This window comes from Budorcas taxicolor, chromosome 22 (genome assembly GCF_023091745.1).
Source record: "Budorcas taxicolor isolate Tak-1 chromosome 22, Takin1.1, whole genome shotgun sequence".
Classification (NCBI taxonomy): Eukaryota; Metazoa; Chordata; class Mammalia; order Artiodactyla; family Bovidae; genus Budorcas; species Budorcas taxicolor.
Window position 1 is genome coordinate 1,025,272 of NC_068931.1, and position 26,822 is coordinate 1,052,093.

Here is a 26,822-nt window from a genome sequence, read left to right on the forward strand (position 1 = left end):
GGTCACATATGAAACAGATATACAAAACTTTACATCTGATCTCACGAAGGAGCCGAAGGCGGTGGCCTTTGTCCCGATGCCCGTGGGAGTAGGGAGGTGGCCTGGGCACGAAGCCACAGGGCCTGGTGTCAGTGAGCCCCACGGGTCGCAGCGCACCGGGAGCCCTGGCCCATGTGCACTCTGCGCAGGTGTGTGCGTGCCACGCAGCCTCACTCAGACCCTGCGCGCCACCGCTCCCATCAGGGGAGCCAGGATGCCGGGCTCCTGCGCACCATCCCGAGTCTCGTCGACGCCCCAGGCCTCCCCCGAAGTGACGTGCTGCGGCAGTAACGGCACAAGTGCCCCCCGCCTCCGATGACAGAGCCCACGCTCCAGCCCACACCCCTCCTCTGATGACAGAGCCCATGCTCCAGCCCACACCTCTCCTCTGATGACAGACCCCATGCTCGGTCCTGCCGTGTGGCCTGGCCGAGCTCAACGACAGTCTCTGGCGTGGCCCGCGCTCCCCACGATGCTGTCCTTAACAAGTTGGCCTTCCTGTGGTAAAACTTCTAAAAACACCTATTTCTGCAAAATAATGTTTCTGCAGGTGGAGCTCTGCAAACAGACACGTCCTTCCATGGGTGAGCTGCGGGCCATCCCAGGTCACATGAGGTCACCCAGCTCAGCCTCCAGCGCAGCCGCCATCTCGTCTGCTTCCGAGCTGCCCCCCTCCTCGTCCTCGCAGCTGGACGCCCCACTGGACTCGCTGGCTGCGTCCTCTTCGTTCAGCTTCCTCTTGTGGCCCCTGCAATGGAAGCAGACGCGCTGTGAGCTGCACCCAGCCCTGATAGCCAGGGCCCATAGCAGGTGACACAGTGACTGTGCCTCATGAGGACAGGAGAGGGCAGGGTGGGACCAGCCGCCGGAAAGGGGCATTGGGTCAGTCGCCAGCAGACAGGTTCATGGTCTAGGCCTATAATCTATTTTGAGTTAATTTCTGGATAAATTTCTGACTGTGGCCAAGATAATCTTGCACTTGACATCTAACTGTTGCAGCACCATTTATCGAAAAAGAAACTTCAGTTTTATAAGAGTACGTACATCCCCTGACACACACCTCTGGTTTGGGAAAACGTCCCAGAAAGAGGAAACCCCCCAAAGTGCATCTCTTAGAGCCACAAAAGGCACTGTCAGCAGCCACACACATAGGACAATATTGCCTGTTACTCAAGCTCTATCACAAAGATGCTTCTGCAACAGACAACCAACGATCCGATCGTGAGAAACACTCCCCAAACAGAAAACAGCAACCGACCCCCTCAAAACAGAAAATTCAAAGAGGACAATAAACACTGAAAAAACAGCGCGACTTAATTAGAAAGTGAAACGGAGGTACAGTTAGGAAGTGCCTCACCTCTCAGGCTGGCAGGGTTAGGGGGAGGCCCTGGGCCTTGCGTGGGGGTAGGGCTGGCCCTGGGAAGCGAGTTCCCGAGCCGAGACGTGCAACAGGCACGTCTCCCCATGAGAAGACACGTCCCCGAACAGCCTCCCAGCTACGTCCAGCGAGGTGCTGCGGGGTGGGCGCTGGACGGGAGCTCGGTACCCTCAGCTCCTCGGCTAATGCGCCCACGGCCTGGCACCCGGAACCGCCCCCCACCCGAGGTCACACTCCCCCACACTGAGCTCAGAAGCTGAGGGTCCCCCACACCCTCCGCCTCCAGCCCCGCCCAGAGGGACACATCCCAGAAAAGGAGCGGCCAGCGGACACACGTGTCTAAGTCACGGCCTTTCATCTGCACCAGTTAAGCAAAGCGTCACTCTGGATGCTCCACTGTTGTCATGGTTACGAGAAGAGCTGCAGGCAGAGCAGCCTTGGGGTGAGGCGCATCTCCGTTTAAAAAACCACTCCGTTTTACGCTGTCACTTACAAAGAAACGTGAGGCGGTGGGATGAGTTGACAGGTGAACTGCGGGTCTCTGGAGCCTGAGCTCAGAGGCCTCGTGGAGCAGCCGGGTCTGGGAGGGCAGCGGGCCCCCAGAGCGTCCTGCCTCATCCTAGAAACAGCCCTGAGGCAGCCGCACCCACCTCAGACAGACGGACACAGGACAGGGCACAGCCACAGACCACAGCCGCCTTTCCAATCGTGCCCACAGTTGGAGCTGGGCGCTGGGCCCCGCAGGCGGCGTGAGGGAAGGGAAAGTCAACTGGAAAGAACCCGTTCTCTCAGGCCCCATTCGCACCTTGAGGAGGCTGGGCTGGGAAGAGGAAAGGGTGCCAGGGCCTGGACGCGAGGATGGGGCCGAGTGCGTCCCTGTGATGCTTCCAGGAAAGGTGCCAGCCAAGCTGGGGTCGGGCGCCGGGCGGGGGTAGGCGGGGATGCAGGGCTGGAGCTCTCAAACCAAATCAGAGCAGACACGGGGCCCCGGGCCGGCCCCCACTCTGCAGGCTGACTCTGGACGTGCAGAGATGCTCGAACAGAAGGTGTTACTAAGTGTGATTAATCTGAAGCACCCAGATTATTTCCCTTTGTTGAGTGGTGAACATGCAGATACATTTAGAAACGTCACGTAGAAACAGTTTTGAAAGACTGCTTACTTCTTTATCGTTCAAACCACTGCACACAACCCCAATAACCACATTCCTCACAGGGGTACCACCTCCCAGGGACAGAACTGGAGGTCGTGCGTGTGCACATGTGCACAGCAACAATACATGTGCGGTGAACACACGGCCCCAGGCGGGTCCTGTTCAACTGTGGATGCTGGCCCCAGGCAGGGGGTGACCCAGGCCCCATCCCCGGCTGCACGGCCTCGGCTGCAGCAAGACCCTGAGGTCATGGGCTGTCCCTCCAGCTCCTCCTCAGCCACCTTCCACTCCGCGTGCTGGGAGACCCACAGTGAGTCACCGGGGGTGGGGTGGGGTGGGGGCGGGCAACCTTCCTGGAGGTAAGAAACATGAAGTGCAGAGACCCTCATGCGCCCCAAGGTGTTTTGACGAGGAGCTGAGGCTGTCAGCGGTGAGCCCCCAGGGGTGGGGATGGGGCCAGGCAGGGCCCCAGGGCAGAGGCACAGGTCCCCACGAGGGGCACTCCGAGCCACTTGTCGATAAAAGCTTCTCAACCGCATCTGGAGACACTGCCACAGGGGCAACGGCCCCTCCACTCTCAGGGCAACGGCCCCTCCACTCTCAGGGCAACGGCCCCATGGGCCTCGGAGCCGGGAAGACGCGAGCCCCAGGGAGGCGCCCGCAGCCAGCCAGGAGGGGGGCCCACAGCCTACTACAGCCTCCACTCAGAGACGAATGCCAACGTGCTGAACCCTGGGGGTTCCACAGGAGAAAGGCTCTGGGATCTTGGGGTCCAACAGGCGGGCTTGCCAGGGACGAAAGTCAGAGGCCACAGAGGCAGTGCCCGCTGGTGGAACAGGCAAGCCCTCAGTCCCGGTTACACAATGTTTGGAATAATCTCACGTCCAACACAATTGAGTTTTAGTGCTTAAATTACCTCAAAGGCTGGAAACAGCTGCAAGCCATGGTTAATAAAGGCCTGTAATTGAGACCAGCTTCCTCTCCTCCCAGCAGAACAAGCAATATTTGTGTTTTGTTTCCACAACCAGCTGCACAGTTCCCTAGGGAAACGCTAACAGATTTAATTTGGAGAAAATTTAAGGCCCGAGAGTCATCTCAGATTTGATGTCGAATAAAGCAACAATGTGAACAGGAACACAAACACGCATGCAAATTTCCTCCCCCAGGGTCCACTGTCTGAGCACTTAGCTATAGAAAAGCATGTAGACCCACACCTGAAGTCTGCTGTTTAGTAAACACTAAATAAAATACTTATTTTGTATCAACACCTAACCCAGATCAGACAAAATCCACAAAGCACGTATGTTTGAACTGCTGGTTACAACCCGCTGGGTGTTTTTGGCAAAAAGAAAAGGGCAGCATTGCACCTGGTAAGGTCATTAGTTCACCCATCAAGGCCATGTCGGGTGCAGGTGCGTGCACACGAGTGTTTGCGTGGACAGGTCTGTATTCCGCCGCTGTCCCAGCTGCATTCACAGTGGAAGAGCTGGTCATTTCTGTGCACGTGGGCATTAAGTGGAGGTTACGACTGGCGTTGGGGGGGGGGGGGGGCGGCGGCAGGGCAATGTGCCAGGAACAGGGCATCAGGAAGGAACGGCAGCCTGGTGCTACCAGGACACAAAAGGACCTGAAAGGAATGTCTCTCTCATTTGGAAACATGGGCCATTCTTACAGAAATGAGGAAACACCTGACCTGATCCAGCAGTTTTGGCAAACCCTGAGCTGAGCACCCCAGGAGCGCCTGCCCTGCGGTGTGGAAGGCCACTGGGGCCCCGAGGCTCAGCGGATGCCGCCTCCCGGGTGGGCTCCCGCCCGGCCCGGCCACAAGGGAGGCTCTGCACGTCTTCAGAGACGCACATGTGGGGAGCGTACCACGGCATCAGGGCATGCGATCCGGGTCAGGACCACAGGGTGAGCGGGCATGCTCCAAGAAAAGCTTATCCAGACCTCATCTGCTCTAACGTTTCTGAAAAGCCTGAGCGCGTTTCATAACAAAAGCAGCTGTCTGAGCCCTTGTGGGATGGAGCACAGGGCTCCCCCAGCCCTCATGCCCGGCACAGATGTGGGATCCACGACGCCTGCGCCCCTCATACCCTCCAGCCTGACAGCAGGACTCCCCACGTGTGAGAACATGGAGTCAAACCATCGTGTGCGGCTGATCACCCAGAAGAGAGTTCACAGTTCTCTCCTCGACCCATGGAACAGCGTTCCTATGAAGCGGGGAAGCACAGTGCACCGAGGGGGCTCCAGCAGCGGAGGGCACGGTGCCACCCTCCACCTGCTGCGGGGCACTGGCCTGTGGCCGCCTGAAGGGGCCGCACTTTCTCCGCAGGTCAGTTCACCTACAGGACGGCCTGCAAGTCAGACCAGATGGCCAGAAAGACACAGATGCAGACACCCGCAGGCGCTCGTGCAGCGAAGCTGGACCCGGCCGCCTGCTCAGAAAGCAGGGAGGCCTCTGCCCTCTGGGGACCCCCTCAGGGTTCCCGCCCCTCCCACCAGGGTCCCTGATGCCAGGAAGATCTTTTTGCCAAAAACAGGAAGGTGCACGCTCACCACGTGGGAGGCGCCCGGCCCTCGCTCACCTGAGCCCCCGGCCGTCCGCCGCGCTCCTCTCCAGCCGGCGCCCCCTGGGCGCCCCCAGGGCTTCGGGCGGGCCGTGCCCCAGCCCCTCCTCCAGAGGCTCCTCCTCTCCCCGTGGTTTCTTCTCGCTGTCGCTGTCGTCGCTGCCTTCACCCAGGATGTCGTCCACCTGACAAGGGGCTGAGCGTCAGCACGGGCAGAGCACCATCCCGAGGAGCCCGCCCTGCGGCCCCTTCCCAGGACGGGCCTCAGTGCTGCCTGCTCCAGGAAGACACGCGGCGGCTCCTGCAGCTCCGATGTGGGGTCTGCCCGGGCGGGAAGGGGCGGCCCGGGCTGTGCCTCCTCCCCCACTGGGAACTCCAGTGCCCAGCAAATCACCATTTCTGCTGGAGCCCCGAGTCAGGGAGGCCCAGCGCCCAGGACAACGGCCGGTGCCCTTGGAGCCCTGTCCCGGGTATGTGCCCCACACACCTGTGCACACCACGGCTCTACGGGGCCCACTTCCCTGCAGAAGTCGTGGACGCACAGTGGACAGTGGGGACGCCTTGGAGGAAGGCCCTGGAACCTGGCATGGCCAGGATTAAAAACCCTCTGATGAAATTTAGGCGATGGGGGTGAGGGGGGACATCCCTGCCCCAAATAGAGCAGCTCTGAGCAGGAGGGCTCAGACCAGCGACATCTCCAGCTGAAACCTACACGTGCAGCTGAGAAGGGACAAGGCTCACGCATGCATGAATTAAAGCACACACACGCTGCGTCGACAGTCCAAGGGCCGGTGGTGGTGTTGGGCCCACAAGGTCTTCCAGGCGTCCCTGGTAGTGCAGATGGTAAAGAATCCGCCTCAACGCAGGAGACCTGGGTTTGATCCCTGGGTCAGGAAGATCCCCTGGAGAAGGGAATGGCTACCCACTCCAGTATGCTTGCCTGGAGGATTCCGGGGACAGAGAAGCCTAGTGGGCTAAAATCCACAGGTCACAAAGAGTCAGACGCGCCTGAGTGACTACCACTTTCACACGGCCTTCACACGGAGTGCACCCTCTTCAGTTGAGCTGAAGGCCTCCATTTCTCCCATGAAACGTGAGAATGCCCATGAAGGGAGGCAAGGCAGGACTCCTGTGCTGAGAGACGGCACTCACTGCTCCAAACAGAACCACACGTCCGCAGACACGAGGCACCGAACTGTAAGGGTCTACAGTCTCCTCCGAGAGGCTGCCCATGGTCCACGGGCGGGGCACAGGCTCCCTGGGTGGGGCCAGAAAGCTGCCTCCCACGCTGCCCAATGCTGACCAGTCGCGTCCCGCCGGGCAGCGCCGGGCGGACAGAGGGCAGTGCGGGCTCACCTCCTTGTCCATGCTCTCCAAGTCCTCCTTGCACAGCGTGTACAGCGGCATGGTTTCCGACATGCTGGGCTGGCGCTTCCTCCGGGAAGGGCCAGGCTGCTCCCCATCCTGACTGTCGGGCAGGTCGTCACCAAACACCTGCTGGAGGCGTGGCTGCACCGCCCTGGAAGGGAAGTCACAGCCCATGAGGACAGCCAGCCCAAGCCCAACTCTCAGGACAGGTACACACGTGCACACACACACACAGTATACATACACTGAGGGTGCACACACCCACCTGGGGTACACATACACACACACGGTATACGTGCACTCAGGGTGCACACACCTACCTGGGGTACACACACACACAGGGTATACGTACACCCAGCATGCACACATACCCACCTGGGGTACACATACACACACACGGTATACATACACCCAGGGTACACACACCCACCTGGGGTACACACACAGAGGGTATGCACACACACCCGGGGTACACACACACACACACAGGGTATACATACACGGAGGGTGCACACACACCCACCTGGGTATACACACACAGGGCCCACACACACACATATAGGGTATACATATACACACAAGTTATAAACACACCCAGGGTAAACCTACACACACCACCAGGGCGTGCACACACACACACAGACAGTATACATATTCCCAGAGTACACACACACAGGGCATACACACACCTGGGGTGCACATACACACAGAGAATATACATATACCCAGAGTATACACACACACCCCCTCAGGATACACACACACACAGTATATAAACATACCTGAGGTACACACACCCCCACCCACACAGCATATATACATGCCCAGAGTACACATACAGAGCACACATGGGAAACCTGAGCTGTGAAGACACACGCTGCCTCATGGGTGGTGCCTACTCAGGTTTCATCAGTCTTTATTTACAAAGCCAAAGCCCAGCAGGTCCAGCCAGAATGCGGCAGGTCAGGCTCTCCTGTCCTCAGGCTGAAGGGAGACACTGACCTCCTCTCTCACCAACAAGCCACACTGCTCAGCGCCGGTCTGGCGGGGTGGGCAGGCAGGGTGAACACTTGCCCGGAAGCCCGCGTAGGGGGATCTGCGCTCCATGTGAGGTCAAGCAGCCACAAGATCTCCATACAGTCCCACATCAGGTCACATCAATAGCCACAGCTCTTATGAGTGTGGAAAAACGGCGGCGGCATCTTTCTACTAGAAACAAACCTGTTACAGCCTCCCTCCAGATCCAGAAAGGGAAAGGAGGAACGTGAGCGCCCTCCACGGGAGGCGAGGGCCCGGGGTTCCGCTGGGGCGGCTCCCTCAAGGGCAGACTCCGCCCAGCGCACACGCGTGCCTGCCCCTTGCTGCCTCGGGCTGGGGCTCCAGGGACCCTGCAGGCACCGCCAAGATGCTCCCTCCTCCAGGGACAGGACGGGCTTGGCCACCACTCCCCCTCGTGGCCTCCCCTGCCAGATGGCAATCCACCAGGCAGGCGAGTGGCAGGCGGGCACCCGCCCTCCATCAGCCAGAGATTCCCCAAAACCCAAACAAGCCACGCTTCTCCATACGCTTCTTTTCTACTTGGAAAACAGTCGTGTGTGACCCCAAGGACTGTAACCCTCCCTCCAGGCTCCTCTGTCCATGGGAGTCTCCAGGCAAGAACACTGGAGTGGGTAGCCATTTCCTTCTCCAGGAGATCTCCTGACCCAGGGATAGAACCTGGGTCTCCAACACTGCAAGCAGATTCCTTACTATCTGAAGCACCAGGAAACTGGAAAATAGTTGCTCTTCATTAAAAAGGTATTAACATGCAAAGGTTTGCTGTGTTAAGAAGAACGAGAAGTAGGTATTTTAAAGACGTCTCCACAGTCTCCTAACATGGTGACCGCCAGTTGCCGAAGCCCCGCCGCTCCTGCCAGCTCTCAGCATCCCATGCTGCCTGCACGGCCCACCAGGCCGGAACACCCGCGCCACCTACAGAGACTGGGGGGGTCAGACGGCCACGAACCACTCCCCGTCCTGGTGCTAGCAAGCCCATAGCAGCCCCCATGGCCGACCTGGGAGAAACAGAGACACGCACACGTTTACAGTGGCCCTGTCTCTTAGAGTCCAGAGCTGGACACGCCCCCGATGCCCTCAGCGAGTGGACAGTCACAGAAACTGCCGCACCTCACACCACGACGCCCTCTGAGCAGTCGACACAGCGACGCTGGGGCAGAGTCTCCAGGGAGCCGAGCCGGGCGGAGCTGCCAGCCCACCAGCCCACGCTCTCGGACGACAGGACAGGGACGGGCACAGACCAGGGGGGCCGTGGGAGGTGGTGGGGGGAAGGGGGCCAGCGGGGCTGGGCAGGGCAGCTGGGGATGGCAGGGGGCCCAGAGGGGGTGGCCACTCCAGGTCTGGACCGTTGGGATGGGCGTCTCAGCTCGATGAGGGCAGCAGGTCTGGAGATGTGGGCACTGGGGGGAGATGGTTAAAGGGTCCCTGGGCTCTCTGCCATTTCTGTTAACTGCCTGTTCCCCCACAATCATCTCCAAAGAAAACCTATACTAAAAAAAACAAGACATTCACAACCTGCAGCATTCAGCTACAAAGGGGCATAGAAGAAGCTGTTTCAGCGGCTGACCCGCTGGGAGACACGTGTGAGGCATGCTGCCGTGGCCCCGACCTCGCACCCTGCTCTCCAGACACGGCCCTGGCCCAGCAATGCCGTGGAGCCGCGCCTGCCACGCAGGTAGCCTGGACCTGGGCCCCAGCCCGGCGGCTCTGAACGGCAGCTGCTCTCCCCTCCACGGTCCCAGCGGCGACCTGCACACGGAGATCCTGGTGAGAGGCGCTCCACCCATGTTCCCCAAGGACCTCTGACTCCAGGCCCCTCGCGGGCTGGCACCTTAGCCCAGAACCAGAACATCAAAGCAGGAGCTCCCGAGACTTACGACTCCCAAACAAGTATCAGACGGAAGCAACCACCCAACGGCTGTGGTGTCCGGTCACAACTGGGTCTGCCCTGGGGTTCCGGATCAGAACACGCCGGCATGCTGCCCCAGGGAATCCAGCCCACCCTGCCCTCCACACACGTGTGGGCAAGGCGCCATGTCCAGGAAACAAGACCGGAAAGGTTGGATGGCCCAGGGGGTGGCCTGCGCTGCACGCTCGGAGGCGAGCCCTGCACCCCGTCAGGCTCACCCTCACAAGGAGGAACCTCAGAGACGGAGCTCACTGCAACACTCTGGAGAATAGCTTAGTGGGACAATGAGTACACAGCGAGCACGTGCCACGCTGCGACAAGCAAGACGTGCCACACACGCGCGAGGAGCGACAAGACCAGCTCCACAGAACAAGAGCCCCGTGAAGCTTCTGGGATGACAGAATACAGAGCTGCACCCCAAAACCCAAACGCTATTTAGGATAACCTGCATGAGCTACTCTAGAAACACTGGGCCGCTTCTGTCCAGATGGCGTGCCTTCCACAGACACACGCTGAGGCCAGCGCAGCTCCAGGGCCCTCAACCCACCACCCGAACACCTGCTCTCCGTCAGGGAGGACCTAACAGAGAACACGACAATCACCGCAAAGAAAACCCCAGCAGGCCACGTGTCCACATGGCCAAGGAGCCAGCACCGCTCAGCCGGCAGCACGGGGCCAGCATCTTCTGACCCAGGCAGTGACACAGCCCTCTCACAGCGTCCACCACCCAGGAGGACCAGGGCAGAGCTCCCAGAAGCCAGCCGGGAAGAAGCATCGGCTCAGGATGCAAGGCGACGGCCAGTGAGGTGGAGGCGGGCCCACAGGGCTGCAGCGGCCAGAGACGTGTCACAGTGCAGCCGTGTGTCCGAGATGGGCCAGGGCCGGGAGGCTGCCGGGCAGGACCACGGGGCTCAGTGAGCCTTGGGCGAAACAACAACCAACTGCTCCATTTATGAGAGTCAAAGATGTCCACGACCTTTAACCCAGCCAGAAAGCAACTCCACGGGAACAAAAGCAGCACACGGGCTCACGACACATCTATTTAAACGATTAAGTATCACGTCGTCATGAAAAAAAAAAATCAAAGCTCTATCAGTGACCACGCTCTTAGTTTCAAATAACAAAACCACCAACCAACACCTAACTGAAACTGGCCTCAACAGCTGGAGCCCAGCAGCAGGACAGATACACAGCCTACAGTCTCCAGGGCCCATGTGCCTGCGCAGGGCGGGAGCTGCTCCTGACAGGCCCGCCCTGTGTCCCAGGGATGCAGCCGGCAGGGCAAGGCAGGAGGGCCAGGGCTGCCTCCCGCTCCCTCGCTGACCCTGGGCAGAGGAGGGCCACGTGCCCGTCCAGGCAGAACCACACCTCCTCAGGCCCAGCCCCGCACCAGACGGGAGACCGTGCGCAAGGCCTGCCCCACACACAGCCTGCTCCTCGCGGCCGGCCGTGGCTCAGGGATACCTCCCCGCGAGCGGGTGGAGTACCTGAAGGAGGAGAGCCCCGCGTGGGGCAGGGCGCCAGGTGGCCCAGGGCCCGAGGTGGCTGTGCGGATGAGCTTGCCCGTGCTGGCATCGTAGATCCGGACTTCAGGACCAGGCGGGGCCTTGGGGTGCACGGGTGTTGGGTGGAACAGGGCGGCGGGGAGCAGGCTCTGCCTGTCAGGGAAGGACGCAGGGCCGTCCTCCCTACGCAAGAGAAGGAGGGCTGTGAGAGGGGCTGGAACCCACTGGAGCCCGGCAGCCCCTCCCACTGGGACGCGACTCTGCAGGGGGCACACGGTTCCCGGTCAGCCTAAGGCTCTGCCGTGGCCTTGGACACAAGGCCGCACTCTCGCACTCTCTCAGGCTGTCTGCAGCCCTGCCTGCAAACCCAGCGCCTGCTCTCATGCAGAGGGGTGCCCGCCAGCCCGCTCTCCCCACACTGCGGCCCACGCGCCTCTGCACCCGCCCTCCCCGCCACCACCTCCCTCCACGCTGGACTCTGCAGAGACCCCCGGGCTTCACAGAAGCGTTCCCAGCCTCGAAGCACCTGGAAACCAGGAATCACGGCGGAATGCCGTCTGATGTCTTAGAAGCAGTTCTCCTTCTCCAGGTGGTACCGGGGAGAGGGGCTCTGGGAGACAACCCGCTCGGTGGCGACAGGGGAGAGACGGGTGGGCGTCTCCGCAGACGGGAAGCCGCGGGCTGCGAGGGCTGAGCAGGCCCGCCGCCTGCACCTGTCTGTCAGGGACCGGGCGCCCGGAACTCACCTCTGTGCCCTGCCCTGGTCGTCGCGCAGCGGGAACAGCTGCTCCTCCACCCTGTCCCAGCGCTCCAGGCAGCTCCACAGCCAGTCGGGGTTGACCACGTGCAGCTGCCCGCACTCCTGGGCCTGGCGCACCTTCTCCGTGCCTGAGAGCAAACTCGATCCACTCAGAGCCACGGTGGGGGGTGGGGGGCGGGGGCCCTCAGGGCGGCAGGGACAGAGGGGCGGGGCTGAGGGGGCAGCACGGAGGGCCGGGGCTGCTGGGGCTGGGGCGGGGTGAGGGGCGAGAGGAGCACGGAGGGGCGGGGCCGGGGCTCGGGGCGGGAGTCGGGGGCCGTCCTAGGAAGCTCCTCAAGGGCCCCGAGCCCCTGCTGCCTCTCTACTTGGCCCCCAACCAGAGCCTCTGGCCGGGAGCTTCAGGCCTCGGGCTCGGCAGGGCAGCGGGCAGGCTGGGAGTGACTCACCGGCCCTTGCGGCGATGAGGTGGGTGGGCCGGGCGGGGTCTTCGGGGTCGAGCACGAGCTGGGTGAGGATGCGCGCGCCCAGCGCCCGGGCGTGGTAGTGCTCCCGCGTGCGCTCCACAGGGAAGTTGGTGGGGTGCAGCCCGCTGAAGATGATGGCCACGTCCGCCAGCACCTTGCTGCGCAGCTCGGGGACGATCTTGCGGATGTCGGGGGCCTCGGGGCTCTCGCCGCTGAGGAAGCGGTCGTACTTGGCATAGTAGTCGGAGTGCACGCGGGCGAGGATCTCCTCCAGGTGCACCAGGTGGTCGTCGTCGTCCGCGTCCTCCTCCTCTTCCTCTTCCATGCTCTGGTCCAGGGACTCGCCCACAGTGATGCCCGACTGCTCGCTGTTCTGGGACTCGGTCTCGGCCTCCTTGCGGTCGGCGCAGCCGCCGCCAAGCACGCACAGCCCGTCCCTCTCCCCGTCCTCCTGCGCGTCTGCCGGCACGCCGGGGCCGGGCTCCCCGCAGTGGTTGGCGCCCGCGAGCCGCTCCCCGGCCAGGCCTGGGGGGCCTCCCTGCGGAGTGGCCTTCCCGGCTTCGCGGGCGGCCTGGGGCTTCCTCCGGGTCCACCTCTCCCCGCTCTCCCCGTCGGAGGGGGCGGGCGAGGGCTGGCCCTCGGACTCGCTGCTGCTTCCGCTGTCGCTGGGCACGTCCGGGTCCGGGTCGGGGCCGGCTGGACCCCGCACAGGCCTCTTCTCTGGCGGAGTCTTTCCGCGTGGCTGGGAGCCCGCCGAAGTTCCGCGGCCGTCAGCAGAGGGGGTGCGGGCAGTGGACCGGGCGCCCCTCTCCTCCTCCTGGCAAGGCCAGCATCCCCGAGGGCCCGGGCCCCCGTTGAGCTCCCGGGCGGGCCTCCCAAGGCCGTTACTCTCCACCGCGGATGCTGGCCTTCCTTCCTCGGGGTCCCTGATGGACAGAGGCTGCTCTGCGGCGTCGGCACCTTCAGGACGATCAACCAGGCGAGGACACAGGAGACAAGGCCACCATTACTCAATGAGCGACAGGAAGCCTCCTGTGGACTTGCTGCCCGCCTGCCCGCACCTGCGGTTCCAGCCACCTCTGGACGTTGGCACACACCAGGAGGTGGCCAGCGGGTGACTGCTCCAGGCTGGCCGCCTCGTCGGTCACTGTGTTAGGGGCTCCACAGGGTCCGAGACGTGTGGACCGCTCTTGGCTCCCAGGCTGTGGTCAGAACGCCCCTGCCTCAGCCATGCAGGGTGCCCTGGGGCCTCCCTCCCCCCGCCAGGCCTCAAAGTTCTGCTTCAGCCACTGCAGCAATAACTGTATTCTCAAAATAATTTAAGGGCTAAAGATTATCAGACACTTTAAACGCTCTACTGTCTGGAGGGACTCCATGCAGGTCTGGGCAGGGTGCAGCGGCCCCGCCTCTGCAGGAGCCCCCACATCGCACCCCTGGGCCCCGGCTGTTCTTTCCAGGGAGAACCAGGAGGAAAGGGAGAGTTCAGGTGCATTAAGTCAAGTAGCATTCTTCACTGGACTCAACAGGAAAAAACGCTCAGGCTAATACTGTTACACTGAAACCAAATAGTATCAGTGTAACAAACAAACCCACCCAACCTCTCTGATGCTGAAACACAAATAAACGGAACAAAACCAAACCGAACCCTGAAGGAGCAGTAGCCACAGCTGAGACGGGACCGAGGCTGGCGCACTGCCCGACGGCCGGGGACCACCCACCTCTCTTCCTCGCTGGGGGCTCCCGGGGCGCAGACGGGGCATGGATGTCCCCAATGCCCTGGAAGTAGACGTACTTCTTCACGGTTATCAGGTTGGGGGCGAACTTCCAGACGTCTTCTCGGTCGTCGATGATGCAAACCATGGAGTCTCCACAGGGAAAGAGATTTCTGGAAGTAAATATGCATCACTAGTTCCCTTTATGGAAGTCAGCCCCCACCAAACGTCTACATCGTCTCTCACGTGGAACCAACGGAGAGCAGACTAACCAGAACCAGGCATGAGCTGCACAGACGGGCTTGTTTAAAAAACAAGACTCTCAACATTTCCAGAGAAAGCGACACTAAGGCTGCCAACACTCCTCCCCTGTCTGGCGCTCCTCGGGGCAGGAGCAGGACAGAGTGAGGCGGCAGGGCTGCGGAGAGCCCTGCCTGGGGGAGCTGGCACGGACTGACGGGCCCGGCCAAGGCCCGCGCCCTGTGAGAGCTACCGGCTCTTGGCAGGAGGCAGAGCCCCACTTGCATCTCAGCCGGGCATGAACGTGACGTCAGGACAGAACAGTGACGCTGGGGTGCCAGGGGAGCAAGGGTCAAGCCAGCCCGAGGGACACGGGCCTGCTCTGGGGTCTCGTCACCTGGTTTCTGCCCCCAAGGCCAACATTCAGACAAGCAAGTGCAAAGACAGAGAGAGAATAGTGCTTCCTGCCCGTCTTCCAGGCCTGAGGAACAAACCCAGCAGAAGCACCTGCCACTGCTCAGGTTTTCTAGCTGCCACTAAAGGCAGGAAAAAACGTTCACGTTTCCGAAATGTTTTCTGTGAGTCTGTTTCCACAGGCACAAGGTACCTACAATGACTTACACTGGTGATGCTTTCAGCACCTCTAACTCCAGCGAGACCAGGGAAGAGCTCGTGGCCAGAAACCTGCCCCACCAAGCACCTCCGCCTGGAGCTGCCAGGAGCCCGGTCCCTGGATGCCCCGTCCTCGGGCAGCTTCTCCCTTGACAAGCATCACACCTTCCCTCGTGCCTGTATCTGCTCATCCAGATGCTCAACCTGTAGGCATGAGCGCTGTTTCCGGACAAGTGCTCCCAGGCTCTCTTATGTACTACAGATGTGAACGGGACATCCTGAACCTGAAACTCGAAATGTCAGCTAAGGGTGGCCAACACCAGCCAAAAGACCACACCCGAGCCAGGGGTATGTACCCCCTTACTGGGGAGAGACTGCCTCTCTCTAGGTAGAAAACGGGGAAATTCCTTATACAAGCTGAGCAAGAAATTCGCAATATGAAACAGGCCTTCAGTGAGGGGTTGGAGGCCAGGACGGGAGGGGCCTGTGGGGTGGAAGGAGGCAGGACACTGACGGCAGGGTCAGCACACGCGAGGCCCTGAAGGAACGAGGCCCCAGGGGCGGCTGGGGTCTGCAGGCGCTCCGCCCCAGGTGCTCGCCACGCTCCCTCGCCCTGCACTCACTCCCACACGTGTGATCCTGGGCTCTGGCCTGAGCCGCCCAGGAGCCACCACTGACTGGACATTCAGAGAAAGCAGGGAAGGGAGGGGTCTAGTTGGAAGACAGCGGCCATCCACATGCCAGAGTAGAGGCTGGGGACCGGGAGCGGATACGGAACCAGCAGCCAACGCTCCAGACGCAGACTTTACGACAGCAGGTACACAGCCAGGCACCTACCTGAGGTTCCCTGTTTTGGAAAACGGGTCAATACATTCATCCCTCGATAATATTCGATGAGAAAATAGCTTCTTCTCAGGATCTAAAAAGCCTTTGAAAAGAAAACAGGACACGGTCATGTGTCTGAGATGCACTGCCATCCCACTGTGAGATGGGGAGACACGGAGCCCGCCCCCCTTCGGGGAAGGGGATCGGTCCAGATGCTGACGGCGCCCCCCACCCGGATCCTGCTGGCTCAGCAGACGAGCTGAGCACGGCTCAGTGCTGCCCCAGGAGCCCAGGGTCTGCCAGTAGCCAGCACGGGGACCCCACACAAGCCACAGCTCCCGGGAGGGGCCTGTGGCCCGTGCGCGCCCCTGGGGCGTAGTGTTTGTACAGCAGAGGGGAGAGCAGGGCGTCCGGGCAGCGCTCTGAAACGCGCCCCGACAGCAGAACCGCGTGGACACGGACGAGCAAGCACCTACCCAGCCGCGCACGGCGCCAGTGCTCAGCCGTTCCCAGGGTCACTGAGCGCCCACCAGAGCCCTCGCCCTTTGACAGGACCCCGAGGTCACAGACTCGACACTCACACTGACTGCTGTCTACCGACTGTCCGTCAACTGAGACAGACACGTCCCTGGTGACCAGGCCGGCAGCCCCGAAGGTCTCTGCCTGTATAAGGAAGCCCTCACAGAGCGCTCCTACTTCCCCACGCGGCCGTGATCCTGACCAGCCTCTCCAGTGGCCTGCGGCATGCAGCTGACAGAGGGACAAGGGCTTGCACTCGGGACTGGAGCACGACTGCCGCCGAGCAGAGAGGAGGTTCTGGAGGACTGGCCTGCCCGCACCCCAGCCACCACCGCGGGGCCAAGGCTGAGGCAGGCAGAGCCTCTGACCTTCCCTCCATCTGCAGGACCCACAGTTGAGAAAGAGAGGAGCCAAACCCACATGCAGGCCGTTGAGTGTCCAGAGCGGGACAGAACCCCATGAGCCGCTCACCTGCGATGGTGTGCGCGTACAGCCGGCTGCCGAACGTGAACACGTGCAACTCATACAGCCGGGCCACCTTCTCCAGGAACTCCTTGCAGTGGGGACGCAGGCGTGTGTGCAGCATGGGCTCTCCCCGGCCCAGCTGGAAGTGGAAGATGCCCTGCAGAGAACAAGGCCGGTCAGAGGGCGGCACCGACACGTGGCAGGTGACAGCCACCAGGCTGGGGGTTACAGGGGGGCGTCACAGCAGCACAGCCTGCCGCGCCACACAAATGCCTTCCTCTCTTACGCTCTGTAAGGGGGTTCAGCCTTTTCCTGCAGTAACCGCCCGGGTGAGCACTCCGGCTAATCCCAGCGACTGCCCAGAACAGCCGGGTGGCCTGAGATAGCTTCCTGTGACAACTGTGGCGCCTTAGCTGTCTGAGGACCGGGCACCAAGGGCCTCACGAAGTCTCAGGACCCCGGTGGACACTCACGCCCCAACCATCTCACAAGCACCTGGGCAGGCAGCCAACCGCCGCAGATTCCAGGGTCTATCCACAGTGCCTCCCGGAGCCAGAGAGGAAGGTAAGCGAAGAGCCCCACACAACTCAGCCTAACTTCCTTATGGTTATAAAATGCAACTCCACTGACTGACAGCACAAAACCAGGTTCATCTTTAGGAGACAGATGAGATCAGTAACTCCAACCTGCTCACACGTGACCAACACGCACGTAAGTCTACTCTCCTTAGAAAGTTAAACTCTGGTCCTTTCAATTCTGTTTATCGTTCATTTTCCCGTAATAATAAGCTCGAAAAGGAAATGACCTGAGGCACTGTTAAGTTTTCATTGGCTATAAATCTGTCACACTGTTCACGATGGGGCTACTCTGGTAAAACACTTGGGAGTCGAGATGGTACAACCACCACCCAGCCCCACCCCAGCCCCACGCTCAGCGGTAAATTGTCTGGACGCTGCAGCAGGAAAATCCTCAAATCCCCAGTGAGGGCATCCAAGGTTAAGGGTTCAAGCCGCCTCTCTGAGTGCTGCCCGCAGGCCTGGGAGCTGCAGCGGTGGGGAATCGGGGGCACAGAGAAGCCCCTGGCAGTGGGCATGGTCCACGCGGCCCCAAGGACACCCTGCTACCACTCGTGCTCACACTGGGCGTGATGCAACCACTAAAACTCTTATGAAATGAATGGAAATATCCGGCTCCGCAGTGGACAAGCCCCAAGAGGCTGCAGCCACCACCGCGGCGCCCCACCCCTGCCCACCCAGCTCTGCCACCCGTGAACACGGTGGTCGTGATGCAGGAAACCCTGAGACACGTCCACAGGTGACGGCACAGACGGCATGGAGAGCTGTCCCGGGACAGAAGATCCCACGACACAGAAATACCAGCCACCTGGAAACCTGCACTGCTCTGCGGGAGAGAGGGTCCGCCCCAGCCCCCACCAGCTCTCCACTGCCCCCACCGCGGCCACGCGCTCAGGGGCAGAGCCCGCTCCCTTCCTAAGCCGAACACCCAGGCTCCTTCCGAGGACGGCCGCGCCCGCGCGCACCTTGTTGGACATCTGCTGGCAGTGCTGCTCCGTGGTGTGGATCAGCGTCTGGTCCAAGTCCACCATGAGCACCAGCTTCCTGTTGCGGTGCAGTCGCTGCTGGTCTTCCCTCCCCAACTTTTCCGCTTGCTACAGCCGGGGAAGCAAAGAGAAACGACTGAGGAAGGCCATGTGGAGACAAGGTGACGCTCCGTCTTCTCAGGAAACAGAACCGGAAGCTGGGGGTGCCCGCTGCACCCATGCGCCCAGCAGCGCAGAGTCAATGCCCTGGTGCCTAAAGCCCGTTCCGTTTGCTCGAATGTCCTCAAGCCAGTCTGATCGTGACCGCTTCTAGTTACGTGTGGACCAGTGATCGAGAGGCAAGAGGCTGCTACACAGACTCGCTCAGGGCGGGGCGCGGGAGGACTGAGATGCTGTGAGCCACAGGGCAGCTGCAGCCATCCGATGAGCGACAGGAATCCCACCCTGTGCTCCCAGAAGAGTTTTGCAGAAAGGCCAAGAGCTACTCTGTCACAACAGAAACAGCAGGAACACTTCCCTCTCTTTTCTACCTCAGACTTCCTTGTTTTGTCTTAAACATACTTAAGTACTTAGGCTTAGATTTCAGTAATTCAGAGACGTCAGAATCACTTCTCTGGCGTGGTCTTTTCCACAAAACACAAAATAGGCGTATGTCGTTTACAAACACAGTGCTTTGACTGACAGCGTACAGAGACGCAGAGCTCCAGGGCTCCCTCAACAAGACAAGAAGCCAGTCCTCACGGGGCCTGTGCTGGCGCCCTGTCCTGGCGAGGCTCGCACCTGTGTGGGCCCTGACCCAGCATCAGGAGGCCTCTGGCCAGCACAGCCATGTGACTCTCGCAATGTGTAAGAGCAAGCTTTCCGTCCCCAAGCCTCCCCGCAGCACGCGCACGTCTGCTAGTGAAAGCATGCACTGGGCCCCCACGCCCCCGTGGCCAGCACCACTCAGCCAACAGCGCTTACTTCCTGCACAGCCTTGCTCCCAGGCAGGGACCTTCGGTGCCACCAGCTCACGACCTTGCCTGGCTGGGGCTCCCCGCCCAAGGTTGTCTTCCCCTCTGAGCCCAGGCTCCGGAGGCAGCATCCCGAAGAGCTCCCACCCCAAACACAGGGAGATAACAGGAGAGGCACGGCTCCTGTCCCGCGGGCAGGCCGCTTGCTTCACACGGACCATCTGTACACTAAGGTCACTTGGGACAGTGACAAGAACAGGCCTGCCCTCTCCGCCCCCACCCCTGCCCTGACTGAGAAGTGCCCCCAGGACCACTTTCCCAGCCCCGGCCCTCCAGGACACCTACCTCGGAGCTCACCATGAGCTCGGGGACGCTGTGCACCATGGACACGGTGGCCGTGGACAGCGGCACCTGCTGCCGCCCGTTCTTGCTCTGCAGCCTGCGGAGAGAGGGGCGCTGAGGCTAGGGCTCTAGCTCGCTAACTCACGGGGACTTTAGCTTGGTCTAGTTCTAGTGGATGTGTGCTGAAGTGTCACACTCAGCAGCACTGAGGAAGAAACTAAATCACACTCACAAAGTTCCCTTTGAAAATAAAGACGGTCCCAGAGGCCCACCGCATGAGAAACAGAAGGGTCCACACCACTCCACACGTGCGAACCAGGGAAACCCTCGACCACAGGGGCAAACCCACCCAGGCCGAGGCACGCCCGGGCGGGAAGTCCAGGCCAGCTCCGGGACGGCTGTCCCCAAGGGACGAGGAGGAGGGCTCGTCACAGCTGCTCCCACCACACCAGGGTGCATGCCTCCCGAGAAGGCAGCCGGCCCATGGCGTATGGGGGACAGCGGCGCCGCCGCCTGCACCCCAGCGCTCGGCCCTCGCCCCCACAGGCCCCGCCGCTCCCGAGCGCCAGCACTTACTGGGTCAGGTCCTGGCCACACTCGGCGCACAGGCCCTTCATGACGACGGGGTGACTACATCCTTCTAAGCGCACCAGGACAGCCCTGGAAACGGGGGAGAACGAGCCCGTCAGCACGAGCTGCAGCCCCTGGGCTTATCGGATGCCCCAGGACTGCAGGGGGTCACGCCGCCCCCGGGCCACCTCTCTGGCGATGAAGTGAAGGGCTTTCCCTTCCGTGTGTCCTTCACGTGAAACACGGCAAAACTACCTACGGAACAATAGAAAGGACTCAGGATGTCCTGTCAGATAACAGAAAACTGTCTCAAAATGCATGAGAAGCTTACATGGGATTCTCCTACGGTTTCTGATATACAGCTTAGAAAAACTGAAACGTTAATATGACAAAGAACAACTCGTTAAAATACAGACAAATAAAAAATGATTCTTGTTTCCTGTAGTCATTCCCAGTCTGGAGAAAGGCTATGATTAATCTAAATTTTTCTGACAGGACTAATATTCCTAGTTTTCATAAACACAGAAATTGCTGTTTTCTTTGTACATTCACCTCAAATCCTGGTGGCCTAGCAGCGGTCTCTGAAGGGGGGCTTTCAGCTCTGCAACCTGATGGCTGTGGGTCAGCGTGCCGGGCGGGTCAGCGTGGTCCCACCTCCCAACCCGGCGGGTGAGGGCCTGGGCACCTGGCGTGGGGGCCCCTTGGTTGACTCCTCACAGACTCTCTGAGACCTCTCCCGCCTCCCGGGCAGTGACCCCATCCCTGCCGTTCACGACCCGGCTCCCCGTGCCCCCGGCCAGGCACCCCCCCAAGGCCTGTGCTGGGTGGGTGGCGCGACCCCTTCCCTGAGGGCCCACTGTCAGCGCCATCTCAACGCCTCCCAGAAACTGCCCCCTCACCCTGACCCTAGACAGGCTGGGGGAGCGGATGAGCCCCTGCCCTGAGCACATGCAGCTCCTCCAGGTGACCCTGCCCGTCAGCAGTGCCGGCGTGGGGTCTCACCCGCTTCTGTCCTCAGTTCTGGGGTGAGGCCTCCGCTGCCACGGCCCCCCACCTTCCCAGATCCCTTCCTGCCAGGGACCCTCCTGTGCGCGAGAGGGGGACGGGCCCAGGACGCGCCTGAGACCACGCAGTGGAGCTGGCAGGCGGACGGAGGCACTCCGCTCCAAGTCGAGGGTGCCCTCCAGCATCTGCTCATGGGTCGGGGCGCTGTGGGCCCTGTGGCGCCTGCGCACAGCCTGCCGCGGGTGGCGGGCCGGGGAGAAACAGTGACTGCTCATTCACCATCTCGCCGACGCCCCTCATGCTGCGGTCACAGGCCCCGCAGACCTGCTGCCCGTTAGGCCACAGGGACACAGCGGCCGGTGGGCTCCCGGGCCAGGGGCCCCACACGCCGCTCCTCTCGGCAGGCGCAGCTCAGGCTGACACTTGCCAGGTAAGTTGCGGGAACGCCCAGCCCACATTAGAGGGAAGCCGACCTGACAGTCACCTGTGTGTATCCGCAGGAAGCTGCTCCCAGGACCCACTGGTACCAGAGTGAGAGGACGCTCTAGTCCCTTACAGAAAACGGCCCGGTGTGTGCACACATCCTCCTGTGTACACTGGCCATCTCCCGGTCACCGGTGATACCCGCCACAAGGTCAGCACTATCACAGTTGCTGGTATGTGGCAAATTCAAGCTTTGCTTTTTGGAACTTTCTGAATCCCTACCCTCACTGCTCAGATGTTCTGACCCAAAGTCAGCTGAACACACAGGTGGGGAAACTCATGGACAGGGAGGGCCAACTGCATTTTCTGTAAATTACAGGACCACTCAGATCTGCCCCCCCAGGGTCAAAGCTGGGTGTGACACTGTCCAGCTGACTTCGGCATCTCTTCTTGGGCTTAAAAAATATCCACCCAAAGAGATGCAGTCCCCAGAGAGGGAAAGGGGGTTAGACAGGAGCAACAGTCACGGCCTTTCGGCACGAGATGCCCTCCCTCTTCAGCCCTGCAGACCTTGCCACGGGCAGGGTCATTTTACCCTCAACCCACTGCACAGTCAAGGGACTGACATGCTGTGAACTCTAGAAACACTTCAACCAAGGAGACGAGCCTCAGAATGGCAAGCGAGCCACCAACACAGGCCCACCTCCCCCGCCGGTGCCTGAAGAGAGGCCATGGGACAGGCATCAGTGCGGTCCCCACACAAGGTATTCCCCTCAACACACAAGGACCAAGCTCTTCGGAGGCTTCTGTGCTCAGGAGCGTCTGTGTCTGCTCTAACGGGGAGCTCAGAGCGCACCGGCTGTGTTAGAAGTAGCGCAGCGTCAAGGAGCGGGTCCCGGTGCGCTGCCAGGTACTGGATCTGGGCGGGTCGGACAGGTGAGGGGTGAAGGGACCTCTTTAGAGCAGTAAACATCTGACTACTGAAGAGCACTGGGGGGCGAGACGTCCAGACCACGGCTGCACTGAAAGGAAGCAGGACTTCTTTGAGAAAGGCTGATTCCAGGGCTGTGTCAGGAAACAGGACCTGGAACAGTGCCTGCTGCCTAGTCCAGGATAATCTGAGTGTTGAGAAAGTAACTGGAAATGGACTATAATCCACTGAATAAGAACCCATGAGTCCACGCCAATAAGTTAGTTTTTCTTACAGTAGAAAGTCAACCAAGAAAGGAAGAAGAGAAACGAAAGGAATTAAAAACATCACCACCGTACAATCCTGATACAAACAGCAGATTCAGACAGACAGGCTACCGGGCACAGACAGTGCTAGTTGGACGTCAAGAAAAGACGCAAGCACGCACCTACACAGCCTCCTCCTGTGCCGGTCCTTATCCATCACCAGGCTTGTTTTCTGATTATTTTATGTGTATATTTTCCTTTCCTTTGGAGACTTCAATGTATCCACATGAATTGAAAAAAAAAGTAGACAAGTGAAAAGAAAGGACAAATAATTAACAGAAATACTTTCTGCTAACAGTGCCTTGTCAGAATATTTCCAAATCAAAATAATTTCAATCCACATATGCAATACGAGGACAGAAACAGACTCTTCTTTCGTCTACATCCCCCACGGGGATGCTCTGGGTGAAATGCAGCTTAAGCAGACAGCAGTGTGGAGGAAACCCGGCGAAGCCCAACAGGGACCGGGCTGGTGTGTCAGAACCTGCTGGGACTCCGTCTCCTCCTCTGTCTGAAAGGTCAGAACAACCCTCACTCTCCCCGACAGTGTGAGCGCTACAAAAACACGCAATCCCATCACAGGTCACAAGAGCATCTGCCATTTCCACTACATCCAGAGACAAGGTCTCTAAGTTCCTGGAACTGTTCACTGCCGGAGAACAACCTCTGGTGTGGTCAGGATGAGACCAGCTGATGATGGCAATGGTGGACCCAAGGACAACTCCGGCCATAGAGCCTGGCTCTGGGCTGGTGCTTTACACACCCTCTCACACCTGCATTCCAGAAGAAATGCTACCGCTGCTCAGAGTCTCAAAAGGCCCCGGGACAAACCACTGCAGTAAGATACCCCAAGACCTGAAACACCCAAAACCAGAAAACGACCAGAAAATTACCCACAGCTGGGAACTCGTCACTAGGCCAGCTGCTGGGCTGACTGCTGGCATTACCTGACTGGGCTCCTCTGCTTTGCAGGATGGCTGCATGTGAAGGCTCACTAGCTGCTGTGACCAGTAACCAGCCTGCCTGGGCCTTGGGGTCGTTTCCGTGCAGTCAGAGTAACGGAACAACATGGAACAGATAGATGTCTTTCCCTCAGGGGTTTTCTACCCAGTGAAACAGCAGCATCAAGCAGCATGTCCATCGTCCAGGTGGTGGGTTTACAGGCTCCTTAGGGCCCAAGCAATGGTCAAGGAAAACCTGACTTCAAAGCAACGCTGAAAGCACACCAGGGTGTCACACACAGAGAGCCTCTCCCTCGTAAGGCCAGGCGGATGGCTTTGGCAGTGGCAGATGAGAGTGCAGGCCAGCCACCTCCCCTGCACTCTGTGGCAGGTACAGAAGGCTGAAGACCTGGCTCTGCCTCCAAAGATGAGAGAAGAGAACTGGATGCGAGATGAGGCACCCAGGACTGTGAGGCAGGCAGGCTCTAGCCATGTGGAACCAGGTGGAAAATGTTCAACAGCCAGAGGATGAACTTGCGCCACCAGGAGAGGAACAGGGGCTGGTGCCCACGTCTCCAGGGAAGGGCCAGGGTGGGGAGAAAGGAAACTGAGCGCCCAGGGCACTGGGGGCCCCACAGAGGGAAACTGCACCCCAGCCACTGAACAGGAGGCAGGGATGCTCACCTGCCCCAGGTTTCCGTCCCTGCAATGGAAACAACCACACCAGTCATGTGTACACAACTTTGCACACAACAGTGGTCAACTTATAAACAAACAAACAAAAAAATCCCTTCACAAGGTTAAAATGGGTAGGACAGCAAGAGCCGATGGTAGGAGGATACTACTGCTTGCCCTGACCTACCTATGCCAGAGCCACACCCCCTTCCTGAGCTATGAAGCAAAACTGCCAGGTTTTACAACCACGCTTCACAAGGTTTACTAGGACCTCAACAATTGCACGCCTCCCAACAATTAACGCTGTGACAACAAGCAAGGAGCAGCCTGCTTCTTCCTGTACGTGCTATGACCCCTAGTTTTCCTAACTTACAAACGTGACGTCTTGGGTGGAGACACCTGTCAGAGAGAGAAAAGAACGCAACTGTCTTTCAAGAACGCAACTGTCTTTCAAAGAGTGCAATTTCGGTGACACAGGGCTTTTTTTTTAAGTTTGTTGCCTCCGATCAGTAGATGACTAGCAGGGACTGTCACCCAGCCTCAGAGAAACAGGCAGAGGCGCAGCTGTGCGCCCTACCTTGCAAACTTCTCCCCGAGCGCAGCCCCTTCAGCAGCAGCCCGGGAGACCCGCTCCCACCCAGTGCCCAGCCCAGGACCCGCTCCCGGCCCAGGCCCAGAGCTTCCTCCAGACCTGGCTTCCTCCCCCGTTACCACTCACCCGGGGGCCACCACCTGGCCCGGCTGCGCGCACAGCTCTCGCACCACGCCCGCGCGCTCCGACCTCAGCCTGCGCTCCGCGCGCACGCAGCCTCCGGAGCCGGTGCGGACAGGGGCGGGCCCGGAGGGCTGCGTGGAGGCGGCGGCCTCGCACACAGCCAGCACGGAGCCGATGCGCACGGCAGCGCCAGCCGCTACCCTCCACTCGAGCAGGCGCAGCGGCCCGGGGCCGGGGCAGCGCACCTCCGCTACGGCCGGCGGCTGGGAACCCTCGGCGGGAAGGCGGCCGCCGGGCGGTGCCTCCATCGCAGCCAGGCGGAGACGCTGCGGAAGGGCGCCGGCAGAGGCTCAGGGCCCGGCGCCCCTCGCCGCGGGCGGGCGACCCCGGCCCAGGAGGGGACAACGGCGGTAACGCTGCGATCCTCAGCCCCGCACCGGCTTCCACCCGCCGCCCGTCCCGCGCCGACTTCCGGGACAGCGTGCGGAGTCACGTGTCGCCGCGCGCGCGCATGCGCCGAGGCCCGTGGCGGACGCACGCCACGCGGGGCTGGAGAGGCCAGGCCGGTCCCCGGAACCTGCCGCTGCCTCTACGGCGCGGGCGGGGCTGGGCCTGCTGGGGACGGGGCTCCTTCGTCGCGTCCACCTCGTGAGCACCAGCGTCCTGCACTGGCGACGGCAGGCAAAGCGGGGACCCCGGGCCGCAAACCGCGTCAGGCGCTGCGGCTGGACGTCCTGGGACTACGAGTCCCGGCGTCCAGCGCGCCCCGCGGTATCACGAGTCCCTGTCTGGCGCCGGGAGTCCCGGCATGCAACAGGGCAGTCTGTCCCGCAGCCCCCATCGCCGGCTCGGGGCCGGTGCCAGGAGAACTACAAGAACCAGTATGCAGCGCGCCCCGCCGCCCTTTCCGCGCTGAGGGCTGGCTGGCGTCTCAGGACGGCGGGGCCGGACACCCCGCACTCGGTACTCGCCCGGTCTGGCGCCGCGGGTGCCGGCACGCTGCAGCGGCCGTCGTCCCACGACCCCTCCCATCACCCTCGGAGGCCGGTCGTCCTGGACTCCGAGGCCCGGCGTGCCGCTGCCCCGGGAATCCCGGGCTGCGTTGTGAACCCCGGCGTGCGGAGCGGGCGTCGTGAACCGCTGGCCCAGCGTACCCCGTGCGGCGCAGGGTTGGGGCTTGGTCGCCAGGTCCCCTCGCCCCGGAGTGCGTGTTCTGGGGTCTTTTCCGGCTGGACCTTCACCGTCCTGTCCGCCTCGCCTTGACTCCGCCTTGGGAGACCTGGTGCACTGCCCGCAGACAGCGGGAACCGCCGCGGAAACGAGCTGATCCAGTCCGGGAGCAGTGGGCGAGGTCGTCTGCGGAGGCCTTCAAGGTCTTTCTTGATATGATTTCTGAAGAGCTGCTTTTTCTCTGCTGAGATTTGGACAGAAGCACCTGTCCCAACAACAAGAGCCACCCCCCCCCCCATCCCTACCCCAGGTGCATGAAGCAAAAACTGACACAATTAAGGAAGGCAGACAACTCAGTATTCACATACTTTTGCTTCGATTTATTATGCTTCCCAGATCGTGTTTTTTGTTTGTTTGTTTTACCACTTGGAGGTTTGTGGCAAGCCTGCATGGAGCAATTCTAACTACCAATTTTTACAACAGCATTTGCTTACTTTGTGTCTGAATGTCACGTTTTGGTAATTCTCACAGTATTTCAAACATTTGTTTTATTTGTTACAATTATCTGTGATTCATGGTCTTTGATGTTGCAATTGTAATTGTTTTGGGGTGCTGGCAGCTGCACCCAGGTAAGACAGGGAATTTAACTGATAAACGGTTG

At 60.6% G+C, this 26,822-nt stretch overlaps 1 protein-coding gene across 3 annotated transcripts; it reads right to left on the reverse strand.

Moving 5' to 3' along the window:
* CTDP1 (CTD phosphatase subunit 1) lies at nucleotides 1-25,347 on the reverse strand. Of its 3 annotated transcripts, none has more exons than XM_052660280.1 (13): nucleotides 25,237-25,347; nucleotides 20,003-20,086; nucleotides 19,430-19,523; nucleotides 18,111-18,239; nucleotides 16,577-16,727; nucleotides 15,599-15,689; nucleotides 13,916-14,082; nucleotides 12,180-13,157; nucleotides 11,720-11,861; nucleotides 10,956-11,156; nucleotides 6,492-6,654; nucleotides 5,154-5,320; nucleotides 1-787 (listed from the first exon to the last, which is right to left on the reverse strand). In XM_052660280.1, the coding sequence occupies exons 2-13, from the start codon at nucleotides 20,041-20,043 to the stop codon at nucleotides 646-648; spliced, it is 2,466 nt and encodes an 821-aa protein (XP_052516240.1). In that variant the 5' UTR covers nucleotides 20,044-20,086; nucleotides 25,237-25,347; the 3' UTR covers nucleotides 1-645. The 3 variants fall into 3 exon arrangements, with proteins under 3 accessions (XP_052516240.1, XP_052516239.1, XP_052516241.1); XM_052660279.1 differs by having other exon boundaries at nucleotides 24,995-25,314; XM_052660281.1 differs by lacking the exon at nucleotides 25,237-25,347 and adding an exon at nucleotides 20,549-20,577.
* Between the last annotated feature and the right edge of the window lie 1,475 nt (nucleotides 25,348-26,822).